The sequence below is a fragment of the Hirsutella rhossiliensis genome (assembly GCF_020360975.1).
Source record: "Hirsutella rhossiliensis strain HR02 chromosome Unknown scaffold00004, whole genome shotgun sequence".
Taxonomy (NCBI): domain Eukaryota; kingdom Fungi; phylum Ascomycota; class Sordariomycetes; order Hypocreales; family Ophiocordycipitaceae; genus Hirsutella; species Hirsutella rhossiliensis.
This window is the reverse complement of record NW_025408670.1, coordinates 5,022,094-5,040,625: the sequence shown is the minus strand read 5'-3', so window position 1 is coordinate 5,040,625 and position 18,532 is coordinate 5,022,094. Positions and strand designations below refer to the sequence as shown.

Genomic DNA, 18,532 nt, shown 5'->3' with positions numbered 1-18,532 from the left:
GACTTGGCAGTCAGGGCACTGGCCGAGTTGCGGGCGAGATATGCCAAGGGGGGGCGTGCGAGTTGCCGATGTTTCCTCGGCGTTTCTGCAGAGTGTCGGTTCAAACCTCGCGCCATGTGTCCTGCGCCGGCCAAGGGCCAAGGGCCCCACGAGTACCTCGGTGTAGGTATTTATGTCCGCTTGAGTGTTTGGGCTCGCGACTTCCCGCCCGACCAGGACAACGACCTACCTTTTTTTCGACTATGCGTCTTCTTCTCACGCCTTGAGTTGAAACAACAGTCTCCGACACGGGTGTGAGTGTGTGTGTGTGGTGCAAAAGCGGCTGGCCAGACGACGGGCTGACTCGTCGAGCACCAGAGAGAGTGCGGATTCTCCCGTCCGAGCAGCAGCAGCAAAAAGCCATCGCAGCATCCCCCCCCCGTCCACCCCATCCGCGGATCCCGGAAAGGGGGAGGGTGAAGATGTCGCTCACGGCGCGCATCTCGCTCAGGGGCAAAAGCGGCGGCGACAGCGGCGAGGGAGACACCGCCCCCGGGCCAGAAGACTACCTGTCGGGCTGGCGGGCCGTCATCTTCCCCGACGACGTGACCGACGTGCACGGCGACGCCGACCACGGGCTCGTCTACACGTCGCCGCACCTGCCGCGCCCGCTGGAGCTCGACCTGGCCGACCCGCGCGGCGAGGACGACCGCCGCCTGTTCGGCCACTACCTGTGGAACGCGAGCCTGCTGCTGGCGGAGCTGGTGGAGCGTGATTCGCTGGGCGTTGGTGGCGGTGGCGGTGGTGGTGATGGCGGTGATGATGTTGCTGATGATGGCGCCGATGAAGGCGCCGGCCATAGCTTCGACGTCAGGGACAAGGCCGTCCTCGAGCTCGGCGCCGGCACCGCCCTGCCCAGCATCATGGCCGGCCTCGTCGGCGGCGCCCAGCGCATCACCGTGACCGACTACCCATCCCCCGCCATCCTCGACACGCTCAGGGCCAACATGGCCCGCAACCTGCCCCCCTCGTCCACCACCACCGCCCCGGTCCTCGTCCACGGCCACGCCTGGGGCCGCCTGGACGACGCCTTCAGCCGCGCCCACCGCCACGCCTACGACCGCGTCCTCGCCTGCGACACCCTGTGGATGCCCGGGCAGCACGCAAACCTGCACCGCTCCATCGCCCACTTCCTGCGCCCCGCCGCCGCCGGAGCCCGCTGCTACGTCGTCGCCGGCTTCCACACCGGCCGCGACCCCGTGCGCGCCTTCTTCGCCCCCGCCGCCCTCGCCGCCGCCCGCCTCGCCCTCGACGCCATCTGGGAGCGCGACTGCGTCGGCCGCTCGCGTCCCTGGGACGGGCACCGCGACGAGGACGTCGGCGTGCGCAAGAGGTGGCTCGTCGTCGCCGTCCTGAAGCGCGTCGCGAGCTGAAGGATCCCCGACGTTGGCTTTACGTGCCCCCCCTAAAAACAACCAAGAGGCCGGAATTTAAAAGAAAAAGGCACGCCTGCCCCCCCACCCCCCCACCTCAAAGTCGCGTATGATGCCCCGACCCGGCTGCCGACTCTGCTACGATCTAGGCTCGAGACGCCAAGTGCGTGCCGGGCCGAGTAGCTGGAGCTTGGAGCAGCAGCAAATGCTCTCGGGAGATGGCACATGTCGCCTCGCCTCGTCAAGGGGCGTGCAGGACGAGACCGCGCGCGCACTCACAGGCAACTGGAAGGGGAACGGCAGACAGGCCAGTATGGCGGCATGTCGATTCCCGGCGGCGGAAATTTGGGCTGAAACTCCCGGGCCCTTACGGCCAGTGCGGCCGGTGTAGTGTCAAGTCGTAGCTCAAGTGCTCTCACCGAGGCCGGAACTGTTTTGCAGAGATGACAAGTGCGACGACTATAGGATCATTGACTACTGAACTCCTCATCCACCCTTCAAGTCCCAAGTCGTTCATGTATCGTGCCGCCATTGCCCCGAATACAAGCCATCTTGTCATCATGTCTACCACTATGCCCTCAACTGGCAGCCTCGATACTCGGGCCCTTCTCCTCTATCCCCACAACCAAGTCATAGTTGATTCTCACATTCTCCGCCCCGCTAAGAGCTCTCGTCATGATGCTCTCGTGCTTGTCGCGCACCAGCCTCTTGAGCGCGCCGACCAGGAACCCAGCCACCACGTCCACGGGCCACGAGTCCGGCACCAGGCCCAGCACCTCATCGGCGTCGAACCACCCCCCGAAATGCTCCAGCAGCGCGCCCGTCTGCTCGACGCGGTCGCTCGGGTCGGCAATGGCCAAGAACTCGTGCAGCACCACCCGGAACAGGCGCCGCTGCTGCTCAATTTCTGGCACGCTGGCCCCGTGGCGGCGGCCCTCGGGCGGGACGTAGACGCTGGTGCCGCCGCGGAGGCAGTACGACACGGCCGTGTCGTAGTCGCCGAGGTTGTGGACCAGCAACCGTAGCGCGTCGTCGTGATGTTGCTCTCGTCCCGCGAGGATAATCGTCTCCGGCACGAGGAGCTCGCCGGACAAGCGGGCAATGCGGGCCCTGATGGCGGCCGAGTCGTAGTCGTGAGGACCGCCGAGTAGTTGCAAAAGCCGGAGGCGGCTCCGCCAAGTCTCGTCGCCCTCGGGGGCATTCGCAGTGAGGAAGTGGTGATACGTCGGCTTGGGGGCGTGTAGCGCTCGGTACGCGTCATAGGCCGCCATGACGGCTTCTCTGCTCGCAGCAGACGACTCGAGCTCGTCGAGAACCACGTCAAGGTAGTAGGCGACGAGCTCGTTCACGTAAGCTGTGTTCCCCTTGCCAAAGACGAGATACTCCAAGTAGTACTTGACGGCGTCTGGGGCCTCTTCCCTCAGGAGCTCGACAACACGGGCCGGCTCAAACGTAGATGTCCGCGACTTGTCCTCGGCAAAGACCTGCACCCCGAGTCTGGGGTTCCGATTGGCGAGCCAGACGCCATACTCCTGAACGAGAGCCTGACTGCTAATCTTTGCAAGGTACTCTCGCACCCGCTGCTCTCCGTCGCGAAGTTCCTGCCCTTCGTCTCGCTCGCCTTCAATGATTCGCTTCCACGTGGCCAAGACGTCGCCGGCCATCTTGCGGCTTTGGTATAGCCGGCTCAGGACGAAGAGCCTGTGGTATGACTCGAGCAGGTCGACTGCCCTTTCGAAACAGTCCACGCCTCGGTCGACTAGGTCGTTTAGCTCGGACCTCACGGCACCGCCTTTGCCCAATCCTTTGGGTGCATGTCGGTCCAGCTCGAGCAGGACAGTCAGCAGGGCAGCGTCCACGGTCCGAAACACCTCGCTCTCGTCCGCAACGCTGGCAAAGCCCTTCATTCTCCTCCACGACGAGAGAAATCGACGCAAGAAGTGCATGGCTCTCGAGCCAAGGCTGCCCAGCCCAGCCTTCAAGAGACCATCAAAGGCCGTGCTGCGCAGGAAAGCGTCCGCCACCTTTCTGACACCGCCGTAGATCCAGATCCCACGGCGTCCCTCGATGATTTCGTTCCTGAGGCCGGGAACCAACGACAAAACGACTCTGGCATCGAGCTTACTCTCTATCAAAACTTCTTCCAAGGCCTTCAGCTCGCCCTCAAACAGCTGCTCAGTCCCTGACGTCAACAATTCGACCAGGAGTAGAAGCCCTGCCTTTTGTCGCAGATAACCAAAGGTCAGGAATTGCAGTTCAGTTCTCGCCTCTCGGCCGCGTATGGCCTTGAGGGCAGAGTAAATGCTTTGCTTGTCCATGTCCTTGACAATGGCGACCCCATTCGGACATGCAGCATCCAGGGCCGTGTCGAGTTGCAGGATCAGGGGATTCCGGGCAGCCCACCATATGCGATCGCCCGCCCAAACTGCCAATCGTGCATCAGTCTTTGCCAGTCGTCGAGCAAACTCCTCGCCCTCTGCATTTCGAGTGGCCTCCCACCCCTCTGGCAACGAATCGTCATCCGGTGAGTCATCTCGTTCAAACAAGTCTTTCTCCTTGGAAAGTCTCTCGAGTGAAGCGGCCGTCCGGGAGTCCTGACTCCTGATGGATGGCGTCGACGCTTCTATCGGGCTAGGGAAGGGAATGAATCGCCCATGGCTTAGTTTTCCGACAATCTCTTCGAATTGGATCTCGCCATGCCCAACCAGCGAACGAATTCCGTATGGGCTGGGGGTTTCGACATCTTCAGCCGCCAGCCAGTGCTTTTCAGGAATACTTTCGTTGCCAGCACTCCAGCGCTGGATCTCAAGACCGTAATGAACCTTGTCGCTGCTCTTTCTAGCCATTGAGGCCAGAACGTAGCCGTCGTCATCGTCCGGCACCCTAGACCGTGGCGAGGATGGATCAGTCGGAGTGCCGTCAGTGACAACCTGCGTTGGATACTCTTCGAATTCAATGGTGGCGCGCGTGGCATCGCCGTCGAGATTGACAAACATGCCAATGCCAGGCTCCGACGGGCTGGTGCCTATGACGACAAGGAATTCTTCAGGAGACGGAGATGCAATGTGTGGTTTTAAGCTAACCGGTTGCTGGCCCGCTTGTGGCTCTGGAACTTGGTTTGCAGCCGGAGCCTCCGAGGGCGCAGCTGGCAGTGGCTTATCCGCTGACGGAGCAGTGGTGCTCGACTCGGGCGCGGGTGGCGGTGGTCGCGGACTCGTTGACGGAGTAGGGGGCGAGGCTTGACGGGGAGTTGAGTTTCCTCCCTCGAATGGGCGAGGCTCCTGACGTCGAATGTTTCCGAGAATTGCTCCGCCCAGGCTCGTGCTACGACTGTGGCTCTGTGCGACAGCGTGTGGTCGGTTCTCGGCGGACGAGGCGCTGCGGATGATGCCCCCTCCGGCGTCGGCAGCGATGCTTTGGATTTGTCCGACTTCCCCAGGTGGAGGAGGCTCATCCAAGGAGGATATGCTCATCAAGGGAATCTTCAGCTGCCTCTCGATGTCGAGGAGCGCGTACGACTTGGTGTCGGCGACGCATGCTATGGAGTCTCGGCGGATAGACAAAGTGCTGCCTGCGTAGTCGATGTTCTGGGAGGAGGTTAGGGCACCGTCATGGAAAGCCAGGGAACCAAATCGTACTTTGAAAGCGCGAGCGCTCTCACCAACCCGCACGACCTGGATTCGTCGCTTAAGCGAGAGGAGAATCGTGACGTCGGTGGCCGTCTCGCTGGTCTCGTTGAAGTCGGTCCCGCCTATCCAATTGCAGTTCTTGACCTGGCCCGTGGCGGACACGGGACTCAGCTCCGGCAACGAATAAAAGGTCACGGTCCAGTTGCAAAGGACGCATGCTTTGCCGACTCTGGGTAGAAGGAGGATCTGCTGGACGCCGGGCTGAGGAGGGCTCGTAGCGGCTCCGGTCGGCGCGGAGAAGGCGGGCTCCAGCCTGGAAGCGAGGATGAAGACGGGCTTTCTGGACGTATCGGCGGGATCGGGGGGTATCTGGACAAAGTGAAGGAGTTCCGAGGCCGAGGTGCCGACGTAGAGGTTGCCATCTGCCCGTGTGTTAGCGGACGGAGCCCACAACGCTGCGAGCCTCGTCCCGTCTCACCGAGGTACTCGACGCAGTTTATGCCGACAGGGTCTTGCGAGCCGTCTGCCGCCAGAGGCACATTGTCCAGCAGAGACCGCAGCACATAGGGGCCGTCTTCCAATGGCGCGCGGTTCGTGCTTGCCGACGACGGCCCATGGGCGCGGTCAAGAGTCGTCGACATGGTGGCAGCGCACTGATTCGGACATTATCGAGGCAGTGTGCTCATTCTGCTTGCTGCGAGTCAGGCAAACCATGGGCCGGCCTTGTGGGAGCGCCTCGCTGCTTCACGGGCTCGCAGGTGGAGGATGGGGCGATGTTGCGAGGGGTGAGCGGCCTGCTGGCGATTTGCATCTTAGGAGGTAGGTATGTCTGTACGTACCTGCGTCGGTACTCGCTCGGTATCCCCACTGTGGCTCAACCGCCGCCTCAGCCTCGCCGCGACACATGCACCACTGCATGTACTGTACTTGCTCCATGGGACACGTTCGCACGACGACGATTCCATCTTGCGTGCAAACCCACGGCGGCGCAACGGCTCGCGTCCTCACCATCAGCGACCTTGCAAGCACTCGTTACGCACAATGGCCGAAGCCACGGACCCATCGGCGACGGCGGCAGCTCCCGCCGCACCACCCAACCCAGGCACCAACCGGGAAGGGGACAACAAGTTCCAACATGCCATTTCGGCATGGAGAAGTATGCACTCGATGGATCCTCATCATACAACAATGCCGGCCCCTGCTGACACGAGACGGCAGACGTCGACCTCACCACTCTGACGGCAAGCCTCGACAACACAGCCTCGGAGATTGTCGCCTACCAGCGAGACTCGACCGTCCAGCGCAAGGATTTGGCGCAGAAGACAAAGGACTTTAGAAAACTCGAGGACCCATCCAAGCTGTCCGAGATCAAGGGCCTGCTGAAAGGTTAGATCGTTTCTGCTCTTTCGCAGCCGACAAATCGTTAACCATGCGCTTAGCATACCAAACATTCATCGACCTCCTCACCACCCACTCCAAGTCCGTCAACTCTGCCTTTCTACAGGCCTATACTTCGATATCCGATGTCCCGGATCCGTATCCCCTGCTCGAGGCCGCCGTCGACTCCATGCTTGTGTCCGAGGACACGCTGCCCAAGCTTATTGAGGAGAACCAGCGCCTGCAAGGAAGCGTGTCGAACCTGACTTCTCAGCTCGACGAAGCAGATTCCAAGCTCCAGACCGAGCGAGCAGCGCGCAAGGACCTCGAGGACACTCTCGAGACCCGAGTCAAGGAAGTAGAATCGTCATGGACGGCCGTGTTGGATGAGAAGCGGGATAACTGGGAAGCCAAAGAGAGGAGCTTGGAAGAAAAGGTGGAAAATCAAGAGCGCCTGCTGAATGAGATGCGCGCCAGCTATGAGGTGAGCCAGCGACTCGGCAAGCACGGCGATGACCAAGATGCGCAGCGCGGCAACGCCTCGACCGCAGAGCTCGAGATGCTCCACTCGGAGCTTGAGCGAACGAGCTCCAGACTCGCCGAGATCGAGGCACGAAACGAGCAGATGAGGCTGGAGCTGGCCCAAGCCAAATCGACCCTCTCGTCCCAGCCCGAAAAGTCGCTCGAGGATGACCCCAACTTTATGCGGATGCGATCGGAAAATTCGTCCCTGATTCGGAAGCTCGAAACTGCTAGGATGGAGAAGGAGAGCACTAGGCGAGACCTGGACGCGCGGTTGCGGTTGATGGAGCGGGAAATAGCGTTGCTCAAGGACGAGAGAGAGTCGCTCAAGGTCAAGGTGCAACGATGGAACGACTACGACGACATTAAGCAGGAGCTCGAGGTCCTCAAGAGCATCGAGTTCTCTACTGGGGATGACGAGATTGGCGACAAGGCCGAGGGTGGCGCAGGCGCAGGCGAGACGCTGGAAAAGCTCTTGCTGTCACGAAACAAAAAGCTCGGCGACGAGCTCACGATACTCCGCTTGTCTCATCAAGACCTTCAGACGAGGCTCGAGGATATCCAAGAAGAGCTCTCGAGGACGAATGCGGAGCTGGAGAAATCACAGAACCTCAACGAGAAGCTCGAAAGCGACCTAGAGAACATGCAGGCAGAAGGGGCCAACGTCTTCCCATCTGGGGCATCAGTCGCCGGCACCTACGTCACTCGCGCGCCGACTCGAAAGGGCAAGTCCTCGCCCACGTCGTCCATCATCAGCGGCATAGATCCGCGGATGGGACAGGGTGATCGGGAGCCCGTGGGGGGCGGCTCCGGCATCCTGCCCATGGTCACGGCCCAGCGCGACCGGTTCAAGAAGAAGAACGCGCAGCTGGAGCATGAGCTTTCGGAGACGCACCGGACGGCGCAGCAGCTGCGCCAGGAGGTCGCAGCTTTGCAAAAAGATAACCTGAACCTGTACGAGAAGACAAGATACGTGTCGACGTATAGCCGAGGGGGGGCGACGGCGTCATCCTCATCAGCGTACGCGTCGAATCCGAATCACTCGACGGTCTCGATTGGCGGGACCGGGAACCCGGGTATCTCGCTGGACAGGTACCGCCAGGCCTACGAATCCAACATATCACCCTTTGCGGCCTTCAGGGGCAGGGAGTCGGCGAGGGCATATCGACGAATGAGCTTTCCCGAGAGGGTAGTCTACTCCATCACGCGCATGGTCCTGGCGTCTCGGACGAGCAGAAATTTGTTCGCGGCGTACTGCGTGGCGCTGCACGTCGTTGTATTCTTCTCGCTGTACTGGCTCGGAAGCGCAGACTTTGAGAAACACGCCAGCAACTTTGGGTCGGCGGCGGCGGCGGCAGGCCAAGGCGGCTCGTTGACGAATGGAGGCACAGACCACGGACGCTGGAAAGAAGATGGCTTCAGAGAGGGCTGACGGCATATTGCAACGGGCCGCGGTTTGAGCCCTCCTTAGCGTTCTCGGCGGTTGACGCAACCATGTCGTCTGCTTTTGTACGTCGTGTACTTATAAATAGCGTTAACATTACTAGAGGATGTGTGCTGTTTCAACTCGCATTGTTCGATAGGAGATTCAAAGAGGTTATAGCGAGTATGCCATCCCGTGCCTTGACCGAGAGGATGCGGAATGCGAGCAGCGGGCTGGATAGACACAGGTGCTTGAATTTCTCGCGGGTCAATCCACACTGAGAGATGGCAGCCCGTGAATGCACCATGATGCGCTCCAAACCTTGGCTGGCAGGTCATCAGTCCGATGGCCGTTTCGTGTCCCCATCACGGAAGGGCGCAGGAAGGGGATTATGTCGTCATTTCCGAACTGATGAACAATGACATTGTTGAGAGCGCATATCTTCTTGGAATAATTCGTTTACTCGTGCGCCACAGGTTTGCTCGGTGTGGTTGGGACATTCAATCGCAGACATTGTGCCCGCAAGCCGAAACGAAGTGAGTGCCGCTGTGACATGTCGAGGACAGGTTGTAAAAGGGCTGCATCGGCAATTAGGCATTGGCGAGTCCGGTTGCAGAGAACGCCAACGTCGAGATTCGGCAGATTGGAGGGATGAGGTTCAGAACGAACGAGGATTGATGCCGCCATTGCTTGACCTCTGCAATACAAAAGTCGAGCGGCAGTGGCCAATGTCCAGTCCCGCACGGTAGCGAGGCCGGCTCTTGCTCAAAATAAACGCCTATTAATAGGCATGGTCGATCCAGCTGACGCACACAATCTGGATCTATTCCAGGATCTCGGGTCGCAACGGCGCCATTGGATGCCACCATCCGTAAGCGCCCTGGCCGCCGGCGGTGATGGCCTCTCGGCCGACCTGCCTAGCCACGCACGGCGCGAGGCCTTCATTGGACCAGGCGGCTGCGTACATGACGAGGCCCTACTCGGCCCATCAGCGGCTTGGCCAGCCGACCAATGATGAGGGAGCTCCTCGACCTCGCTCCAAGTACGCCCGACGCTGGGCGGCTGGGGCGGCTGGTTGCCGGGCATTCGCAGCCATCGAGCATGGGATGAGGCGCATCATATTAGACGCGATGCGTCCGCTCTCTCATGTGCAACTTCTGCGAACAGGCAACGGTTCTGCTCAACTCGGCCGGCACGTGCGCCATATTGCGGCCGATGTCTCCCTGATATTCGTTTCCCTGCTGTGGAAGAACACAAGGCGTGAATTGGGCGTCCATTTTCTTCGAGCTGTGCAATTGTCTCAAATCAGCTCAAGCAGCGCCAAATCTCGGCACTCGAGCTTGCTCGCGCCCCAGAATGCATCCATCGACGATTCTTGCGTCTACTTTGGCCGTGGTGGCTCGGGCGGCGCCGACATTTCCCGGGCTGGGTCTGACGCACCAGGCCAATGGCGTCGGCTCGCTGTCGGCATACTTTGATATCATCGCCGCCAAAGTCGAGGCAACCGAGCTCCTATCTGCTCCCTCGGGATGTGATTTGTCAAAGGCACAGATGCCGTCAGGTGAGTGCAAACAGTCGATTTTGGCATCTCCCTTTGCGATCCCTCCGACTTACGCAGATGTACAGTAGGCGTCGACGGACTGCCCGCGCCGGCAGAGGGACTGACGGTTCGACACGTGGCCGTCGGGCGTGGAACGCAAAACTACACGTGCGATGCTGGCAAGGCGGACGCGGTGCCGAAAGCGGGCGGCGCAGTGGCGACGCTCTTCAACGCCAGCTGCGTGGCCGCCCTGAGCCCCGAACTCCTGGAGCGGGTACCGAGCACGGCAGTCCGGCTGGAGGAGGGCAGCGGGGCGGCGCGGGACGGCGCCAGGGTTCTGGCCAGGTCGGGTGTCCACTATTTCACCGACAGCTCGACGGCATTCTTCAACTTGGACACGCCGTCGCTGGACATTGGCGAGGCGCGGTGCACCAAGGACAGCTCCGTCAATGCGCCCCCAACGGCGGCGACGGGCCAATTGGGCGAAAAGGCCGTGACGTGGCTGCGGCTGAGGACCAAGGAAGGGGGGACCACGGGCGGCATCAAGGAGGTCTACCGGGTGACGACAGCAGGAGGCAGCCCTCCGGCAACTTGCGAGGGCATGCCGGCGACGTTTGAAGTGCCGTACGCTGCAGTGTGAGTTTTCCCTGCCGAGTATGGCTTCGTCGTTGCTTGGCTCTGGGCGCTGACGAATTGGTGTGCAGATACTGGTTCTGGCAGGGTGAAGTCGGCGACCAGCAAGGGGGAGACGATGGGAGCGAGCCGAAGAACGCAAGCGAATGGGAGAACGCGAGCGAGTGGGAGAACGAGAGCGAATGGGACGATGAGAGCGAGCCGAACAACGGGAGCGAATGGGAGGACGGGAGCGATGACGAAGACGAGGGGGAGTGGCGATTTGATTGAGAGAGAAATGCAGCCCGCTTGTCTGCCGGCCGAATTGGTTGTCGTCGTTTAATCCGTCCCCTCCCCCCTTTTTTCGCCTTTTTTTGTACATATGATTTGGTCTCGACTCTTGGAGTCTGTATGTGGACCTATTTCTAGTAGATTAGAGCATTTCGATGATCAGTCTCGAGAGAAAACGGAGTGGCTTTCGTCATTGAAGGTGCGGGAAGGGTCAAAAATGATGATTGATGAAGGGCTGATGGGCGAAGAAGCGATGGAGTACTCGCGAGGTACTTCGTACTCGGTATCCGTACAAGACACCACTTTCGGTGAGACGCAACGCCGGAGCACGACGAAGCACACCGCCCACCATTCGGCATCGGGTGACTGCCAACCGGAGAAAGCGACTGGCTGCACGTGCACTCAATGACTTGGACGGACAATATGAGTGTCACTGCGCCTGCCGTCTCGATCCAAAAAGGGGCAGTAGGCCTGGGGTAGCACCTATCCAGGGACGCCTATAGGAATCCAAGGCGAATCGACTACCCCGCCGGGCAGCTGTTTGCTCGTTTACATATAGGCCCTACCGGCCAGCCTGAGCAGCAAAGCCAGTTCCTTCTCGCACACATGACCACACCCTCTTCCTCGCACAGCACATCTACGCACGAGCGTGCTGGGAAAAAGGAGTCCTCGGATGAACTGAAGAGGCGGGGGAGCCACTAACCCATCCTCTATAAAGTGGAGGCCTCGCCCGCTCCGTCGCCAAGGCCTAGCAATGCTTCCGCTACCAGCAACCCGCGCCGGTCTCGCTCGGCTGCAGCGCTGGCAGCTCATTCACCGAACCATGCCGGACCCATCCTCGCATCGACGCCGTGCCAGCAGCGGCAGTATCGGCGTCGAAGAGGCAGCGGCCGAACCCGAGCACCATGGAGCCACGGCCGAGACGGAGCAGCAGCAGCAGCAGCAGCAGCAGCAGGGGGGCGAGATGCCGGCATGTTCCGCAGAGAAAACGACTCCTCCTCCTCCTCCTCCTCAAGGTGAGTGAGCGACTCGTGGCTTCGAGCCGAGAGACAAGACCCTCCCGGACCCTTGCATTCCAACCCCCCTCTCTCCCCGCCGATGCCATCAGTCGCTAAAAATACAATCAATTGCCCACCCGGCCATCCTCTCCATCCTCTCTTCTCCATCGTATCATCATCATCCAGATCTCTCTGCCGGCATTGCAAGTGCAGCCAGCTGTCGCCCAAACTCGTCGTCACGGACCCCAACTGACCTGAACCCCCCAATGCAGCCTCTCCTCCCGACTGGCCCATGGGACGAATCCCCGTCGAGATCTTCGAGCTCATCACCTCGTACCTCTCGCGGGCCGAGGTCAAGTCCCTGCGCCTAGTCTGCCGCGAGTTCGAAATCAGTGTGTCGGCCCAATACTTTCGCAACGTCGTCGTTCCCTTCAAGGCCGAGCTCTACTCCTACCCCAACCATAGAAACGGTGGCCCCGCCGCCAGCAAGCCCAAGCTCCTCTTGGACGGCATGCGCATCTTTCACTCCTTTGGCCCCCACATTCTTCGCTTCGCCCTCTCCCTCGAAGTCGACGAGGACTTGCTCGCCTATCCGCCCATCAAGACGGTCCAAAGGGCCGTCCCGTCCTTCTGGGGCATCTACCGCTGGCCTCACGATGACTATCGCCGCTATCACGACCTCGAGGACATCGAACGCACCGCCGATGAGACCGGCTGCATGAGGGAGGCTCTCCGTTGCCTCACAAAGGTCAGGAACCTCGGACTCTGCTGTGACGCCGGCCTCGGCTTTCTCTTCGGCCCCGACTGCGTCGCCCGGAGCGCCGCCGTCCGGCACCCGGTCTTTGCCACTCGGGACTGGCGCTCCGAGCCCGCCCTGTCTGGCGCTGCCAACAGGTCCCTAGTCGCCCTCGGCAACCCGAGCCACTCTGGATTGGATCCCGCATACTCTGTCCAGGGCCCCTTCACCACGGTTAAGCGCCTGACCCTACTCAAGATGCTCATCGACGCCGGCTATGTCGGCGATGAGCAGGTTCAAAACGCCCTTCGCCTCATGCTCAACACCGAAGGCACCACAGTGGAAACGATTGACCTTGACGGCAGATCGACCCCCGTCCGCAAGCTGGAACAAATTTACACTCGCCTTCTCGGCACACCGGACCGCCCTTCCACCCGTCCCCTCATCCCGGCCGACCTCACCATGGCTCAGAGGGAGATGCTTCTCGAGCTCGAGTGGGCACATCGCGCCATGATTCAGTCCTACGTCATCGGCCTGATTGACAATGCCGCGCTTGGGTGCTTCACAAACGTCACCACCCTGACCATTGCCAAGATCCCAAGCAGCCATCTCCACATCTTGTGCCGCGATGACCTCTGGGGCAGTATCCCGAGCCTCAAGAACGTGTTTCTGGGCGTCATCGCCGATTGGAGGTCAGTTGCCGTGTCGACCCCGGGGTTTGTCCAAGACAGGCCCGTGTCTCCCGTCCACGCGGTTGGCAAGGCCTTCAGACTGCTCAACGACTACATCGGCAAGCAACCAAACATTGAGAGCATCCATTTCGAGTGGATCTGCGGCGGCGAGCTGGCACCTGGCTTCCGCTACCGCAATATGCACATCCTGCCTGCCCCCTTCTTCGAAACCACCGACTTCATGACAGCTACCACGGGGCTCACGGACCACCTGGACCAGCTTCTTTGTCTCCCCCACGCCTTGCACCTGTCGCTCAAGAACTGCTGGGCCCCACCCCACGTCCTGCTGCAGACAGTCCGGCAAATGGCGCTCTCGTCGTTGGAGAAGCTCGAGTTGGAGTCGGTCTCGCTCTCAGGCCCTCCCACCGCTGTCCGGCAGGCTTCGATCGCGCAGTTCCTGCGCCACTCCACCCTTGTCTACTATGGGCCCGGGCATGTTAGTTTCAGCGACCTGGTGCACAATGGGATGCCTGGTGGCACAGGCCTAGTCCCGGCTCCCTTGCCAGTGGCCCCTGGCGCCAACGACAATCAGGCCTTCGACCCGGCTCAGGCCCTTGACCCGGCTCAGAATGCCCAGCCGACAACTGAACAACCGGGATTGATGTCATGGCCTGGACTCATGGAGCACTTCTCGCCAAGCTTCAAGCCTCAGCAGCAGCAGGTCCCGGAAAGCAACAACGGCCAGGCCTCCTGGGCACATCTCGAGGCCTTGTCCAAGTATCTGCCCAATACCCATCGACTGACTTCTGACCAGAGCCGTTACCGGCTGAAGTCATTATCGTTCAAGTCGTGCGGCTACGCGGCCGTCGACCTTGCTTACATCAAGTCGCGATCCCTCATACCGCCAAACGCGTCAATCTTGCCAAATATGAACATCATTGACGGCGAAGAGTTGATCTATCAGATGCAGCGGTGCGGGGATAAGAGACTGGGACTGATTATTCCTTACATTCATCCGCACGAACTGGTGACTCTGGAGTCTACGTTCGGCATGGTCATGGGCTGGGAAAATGTTTACGACGAGCGAACCATTGAGGATGCCCTCGCCGATGGCATAGAGCATCCTGGCTTGGGTCGCTTTTCCGGTGTTATCGAGCTTGATCCTGGACGCTGATTTCGGCTTACATGCCCTCGCTATTTTGCTGAGCCTCCAGAAACAGGATCTGCAGACTTCTGGTCTCGGGAGCGACGCTTTCATTCTCCTGGCTCTACGATGGTAAAGACTTCGACTCTAGGGAAACCCGCGCGGGAAGACAAGACTTTCCTTGTGCGCCTAGTGCCGCAGTGCGGTTTACCAGCGTAATCATCTGGAAGGGGGTGTGAAAGAATTAGGATCTTGAGGAATAGGAAGGGGAAAAGCCCCTAGATTATGACACCCTAGCTTGACGTCAAGAGATACCCTTTGTTACTGTATAATGCTCGGCGAGAGATGGATAGATGGGTAGGAAAACCGAGGTCAAGGCAATGGGTGACCACAGAGCTGGTGTGATGTTTCTATTTGAGCAGATGAAGTCTGTAGCACAATATGATGCGCCAGGCAGTGATAGATATACTACGATGCAGTACGGTAGTAGCTCGAGGTCAGAAGAACAGCTTCCCAAAAAGAACTGTCTGTCAGACTGGGCAGTTCACGTCTGTTGGCCTGTGCGCCGAGCATCACATCGGTTGCCGTACTCCCGCCCAGGACAGCTTGGCCCATGAGCAGCATCGAGGAAAGCTTGCTCAGGATGAATGACGGCTTCGGTGGCCCCGCCGCATGGCCATTATCGCAGAGCCGAGCTTTGAAGTCGACGTGCAGTTCCACATTGGACTTATGCCGCAGACAGAGATGTCTGGTTGGTTGCACCGGCTGCGTGGGGTTCTTTGTTTGTTCCTTTTTGAAATTTCGTCAAGAATCCTCGCAAGGAAAAGAGAAAACTTGCACGCCAACTTTCCCTTGTAATGCCATGCTCCCGCCGTAGCCTGCCATACACCACGAGATGAAAAGCGACCCATCACCCCGAAAACATGTCGACGTCCAGAAAACCATTCCTCCCTACCCCCTGCAACGCCCCTTTTCGTCTATGCGGCGGTGATGGCCTGGCGGACACGGGCGCCGCGCTGCCTCGAGTTGAGTCGCAGCTGCTCGCGGCCGACGACCTGGTCCGACTTCTGCACCACCTCGTCGCCCTCGGTCAGGATCAGCTCGATGTGGCAGGGGTTCGACATGTAGGGGTTGATCTGTCAAAGCCCAGTTAGCCAAGAATCCTTCCACGTCCTCCAAGCAGGGATTGGATGGATTCGACGTACGCGACCGTGGGCACGGTATGTTCGGCGGCGCTGCTTGGGGGCCTGGTTGACCTGGATGTGCTTGACAATCAGGGCACCGGTGTCGAGGCCTTTGGCATCCGCGTTGGCCTCGGCGTTCTTCAGGAGGTCCAGCAGGAACTGGGCCGACTTGAGGGGCCACCGGGCCTTGGAAACACCGAACTGCTTGCCTGCGTATCATGATCCCGTCAGCCGCTGCCCGTCGCCCACTTTGACGAAAACATGGTGCATCGCGCGATGAGCCAATATTGACGATTCGCTCTCGAGAAAACGCATGTGCTTCCGGTGTTGCCAATGTTCCCTCGTACCTTGGGCGCAGCGTCCGGTGCTGCCAGCATATCGTCGCATGGGGACGGCCTCCTTGTGCTCCTTGACATTCTCGAGGAAGGCAACGGCGCGCTGGAGTTTCCAGCCGTTGATGGCCTGGGCGGTCTCGCGGGTGTTCTTGAAGGAGACTCGCAGGTAGGAGCCGCGGGCGCGGGCCGACTTGGAGGGCTGGATCTCGGTCGCGGCGTATCGGACCTGGTGCAAAATAGGCAGAAGTCAGTTTCCGTTTGTTGGAGCGCTTCGGGAGCATTCGAAACCGTGCAGCAGCCGTCGATCGAGTCTCTCCTCCTTGAAATCTGCAATGCGGCGGGGCACAACTCACCATCTTGACGGTTTGGTGGTGGGTGACTGGTTCGACGACACAAGTTCGCAGACTGGAGTTGAGGAAATTCAGAACTCCCACTCCAGGGCGCTGGGGCCGGGCCTCGCTTACCGCTACGGGGAGTGACTAGGGCTTGACTGCCCTGGCCAGTCAGCGCACAGCAAACTCAGACAGTCGCCCGACGAGAAAAAGCCGTCACAGAGCCCAACACCCACGTACACGAACCGATATGATTTGAGTAGAAAAAAATCCTTTGTAAGACACACGCTCAATGTCTTTCCATGCTGTCTCTGTCATATTCAAGAGCCCAATTCAAACTGCGCAGCGCAGTGGTTCGTGTGGCCTCGCAGAGTCTCGTGACTTGGCATAAGTCACGTGACCGTTGAGGAGTGGATGTCAGACGCTTATTAATGAATGTGCAATTGCGGAAAAACAGTCGGTCCACATCAGGGTCTTCTCAAGCATTAGCCAATAATGGTGAAGTGGGGCCGGCAGAAAAAGGTCCCCAGGGCAAAAAAGCTTTAAAATTTTCTTTTCGTCTTCTAAGGGCGGCGGTCATCATCCATCACCGATCAGGTCAACAACAGGCCAGCTCTCCCCCTCTCATACCGTACAGCGGTCGAGGACCTCTTCTCTACCCGGCTTTAAGAGATCCCGAAGCGGTTGCGGAACCTTTTCCATTCTTGACTCCTCTCCGAAGCACGCAGCGTCATGGCATTTGGTCCCCCCCGAGGAGCCCCCCGCGGCGGCGGCATGCGAGGTGGTGCTCGCGGTGGTCGTGGTGGCTTTGGTGATCGTGGTGGCTTTGGCGATCGTGGTGGCTTTGGAGGTCGCGGCGGTCGCGGTGGTTTTGGCGGTGATCGCGGAGGTCGTGGCGGTCGAGGTACGAGTCCACGTTGGTTGCTGTCGAGTATCGGATGCGCTGACTTGAACACCAGGAGGACGAGGCGGCGGGTTTCGAGGTGGCCGCGGCGCCCCTCGAGGCGGCCGCGGCGCTCCCCGAGGAGGTGGCGCGCCTGGACAGAGGGGAGGATCCAAGGTCATCGTCGTACGTCCCTCGTCCCCTGCCTTGTCGCAGATCTCGGGACTCTGCGCTTCTTGCCATTCTAACCAGGCCCCAACTCTAGGAACCCCATCGGCATCCGGGTGTCTTTGTCGTCCGTGGCGGCAAGGAGGACGGCATCGCCACGCGCAACATGGCTCTGAACGAGTCTGTCTACGGCGAGAAGCGTATCCAGCATGACGAGGTTGTCAAGAACGACGACGGCACTACCACCACCACCAAGGTCGAGTACCGGATGTGGAATCCCTTCCGCAGCAAGCTGTGTGCTGCCATTGCCGGTGGCGCCGACGAGATCTACATGCGGCCCGGCTCCCGTGTGCTCTACCTGGGCGCTGCTTCGGGCACCTCCGTCTCCCATGTTGCCGACGTCGTCGGCCCCACTGGCTATGTCTACGCTGTCGAGTTCTCGTCTCGATCCGGACGAGATCTCATCGCCATGGCTTCGAAGCGGCCCAACGTCGTGCCTATTGTCGAGGACGCCCGCCAGCCTGCCCGCTACCGCATGATTGTGCCCATGGTCGACGTCATCTTTGCCGACGTTGCGCAGCCCGACCAGGCCCGCATCGTCGCCATGAACGCCAACTGGTTCCTCAAGACTGGCGGCGGTGTGCTCATCTCCATCAAGGCCAACTGCATTGACTCTACCGCCCCTCCGGCCGAGGTCTTTGCTAACGAGGTCAACAAGATGAGGGCAGAACACATTAAGCCCAAGTTCCAGCTGACGCTCGGTGAGCCCGCCCCTCGCGCCTCCCAATCCGCACATCGTGTCAGGGGTCAAATTCTAACCAGATGTCTCTAGAACCCTTTGAGCGTGACCACTGCTTGGTTGCCGGTGAATATCAACGTCACCAATCATGATACGTGGTTTGTCCTTTGTCAACACGGCACCACCATACTCTTGATGATGGCTTCATAGGTCTCACTTGATTTCCCGGCACATTTGACGACTCACGTCTTCTGTGCACAACAGAGTCATATAGCACGCCTTGATGACTTCACTTGCTATTTCTTCCCCTTACCTTGCTTTGGTTTTCTAGGACGGGCTGCTTCACCGGGGCGAGAGGGCGTTTACGGGCATGGCTGGATTTTGTGTAGGCTGTCTACTGGCGTCACGGCCAAATGGAAAATTAGGCGCGACTCGCGATCCTGCAGTCGGGAATGTGCCGGTACCATGTGAAGACTCGTAGCGGCGTGTCTCCCGCCATCCTTGTTCACGCTCGTCAGCTCCCTCATTCATCGTGA

General features: G+C 59.9%; 7 protein-coding genes across 7 annotated transcripts; 5 read left to right on the top strand and 2 right to left on the bottom strand.

Moving 5' to 3' along the window:
• Positions 1 to 461: 461 nt before the first annotated feature.
• On the top strand, positions 462 to 1,412 carry HRG_04831 (lysine methyltransferase domain-containing protein; the record flags this gene model as incomplete). Its single annotated transcript, XM_044863302.1, has 1 exon — positions 462 to 1,412. The coding sequence occupies one exon, from the start codon at positions 462 to 464 to the stop codon at positions 1,410 to 1,412; it is 951 nt and encodes a 316-aa protein (XP_044721916.1).
• A 578-nt stretch (positions 1,413 to 1,990) lies between these two features.
• HRG_04830 (TGF beta receptor associated protein 1) lies at positions 1,991 to 5,682 on the bottom strand (the record flags this gene model as incomplete). The annotated part of the gene is made up of 6 exons (XM_044863301.1): positions 1,991 to 4,043; positions 4,113 to 4,295; positions 4,356 to 4,650; positions 4,699 to 4,999; positions 5,051 to 5,463; positions 5,520 to 5,682. The coding sequence occupies 6 exons, from the start codon at positions 5,680 to 5,682 to the stop codon at positions 1,991 to 1,993; spliced, it is 3,408 nt and encodes a 1,135-aa protein (XP_044721915.1).
• A 400-nt stretch (positions 5,683 to 6,082) lies between these two features.
• Positions 6,083 to 8,372, top strand: HRG_04829 (uncharacterized protein; the record flags this gene model as incomplete). Its single annotated transcript, XM_044863300.1, has 4 exons — positions 6,083 to 6,197; positions 6,260 to 6,427; positions 6,481 to 7,960; positions 8,033 to 8,372. 4 exons carry the CDS (start codon positions 6,083 to 6,085, stop codon positions 8,370 to 8,372), a joined length of 2,103 nt encoding a protein of 700 aa, XP_044721914.1.
• Positions 8,373 to 9,719: 1,347 nt separating this feature from the next.
• Positions 9,720 to 10,806, top strand: HRG_04828 (malate dehydrogenase; the record flags this gene model as incomplete). The annotated part of the gene is made up of 3 exons (XM_044863299.1): positions 9,720 to 9,924; positions 9,993 to 10,539; positions 10,608 to 10,806. 3 exons carry the CDS (start codon positions 9,720 to 9,722, stop codon positions 10,804 to 10,806), a joined length of 951 nt encoding a protein of 316 aa, XP_044721913.1.
• Positions 10,807 to 11,560: 754 nt separating this feature from the next.
• On the top strand, positions 11,561 to 14,385 carry HRG_04827 (uncharacterized protein; the record flags this gene model as incomplete). Its single annotated transcript, XM_044863298.1, has 2 exons — positions 11,561 to 11,822; positions 12,077 to 14,385. 2 exons carry the CDS (start codon positions 11,561 to 11,563, stop codon positions 14,383 to 14,385), a joined length of 2,571 nt encoding a protein of 856 aa, XP_044721912.1.
• A 947-nt stretch (positions 14,386 to 15,332) lies between these two features.
• HRG_04826 (ribosomal protein l22p/L17e domain-containing protein) lies at positions 15,333 to 16,230 on the bottom strand (the record flags this gene model as incomplete). The annotated part of the gene is made up of 4 exons (XM_044863297.1): positions 15,333 to 15,491; positions 15,561 to 15,748; positions 15,887 to 16,100; positions 16,228 to 16,230. 4 exons carry the CDS (start codon positions 16,228 to 16,230, stop codon positions 15,333 to 15,335), a joined length of 564 nt encoding a protein of 187 aa, XP_044721911.1.
• Positions 16,231 to 16,938: 708 nt separating this feature from the next.
• On the top strand, positions 16,939 to 18,148 carry HRG_04825 (fibrillarin domain-containing protein; the record flags this gene model as incomplete). The annotated part of the gene is made up of 4 exons (XM_044863296.1): positions 16,939 to 17,110; positions 17,166 to 17,275; positions 17,355 to 18,018; positions 18,090 to 18,148. The coding sequence occupies 4 exons, from the start codon at positions 16,939 to 16,941 to the stop codon at positions 18,146 to 18,148; spliced, it is 1,005 nt and encodes a 334-aa protein (XP_044721910.1).
• Positions 18,149 to 18,532: the final 384 nt, after the last annotated feature.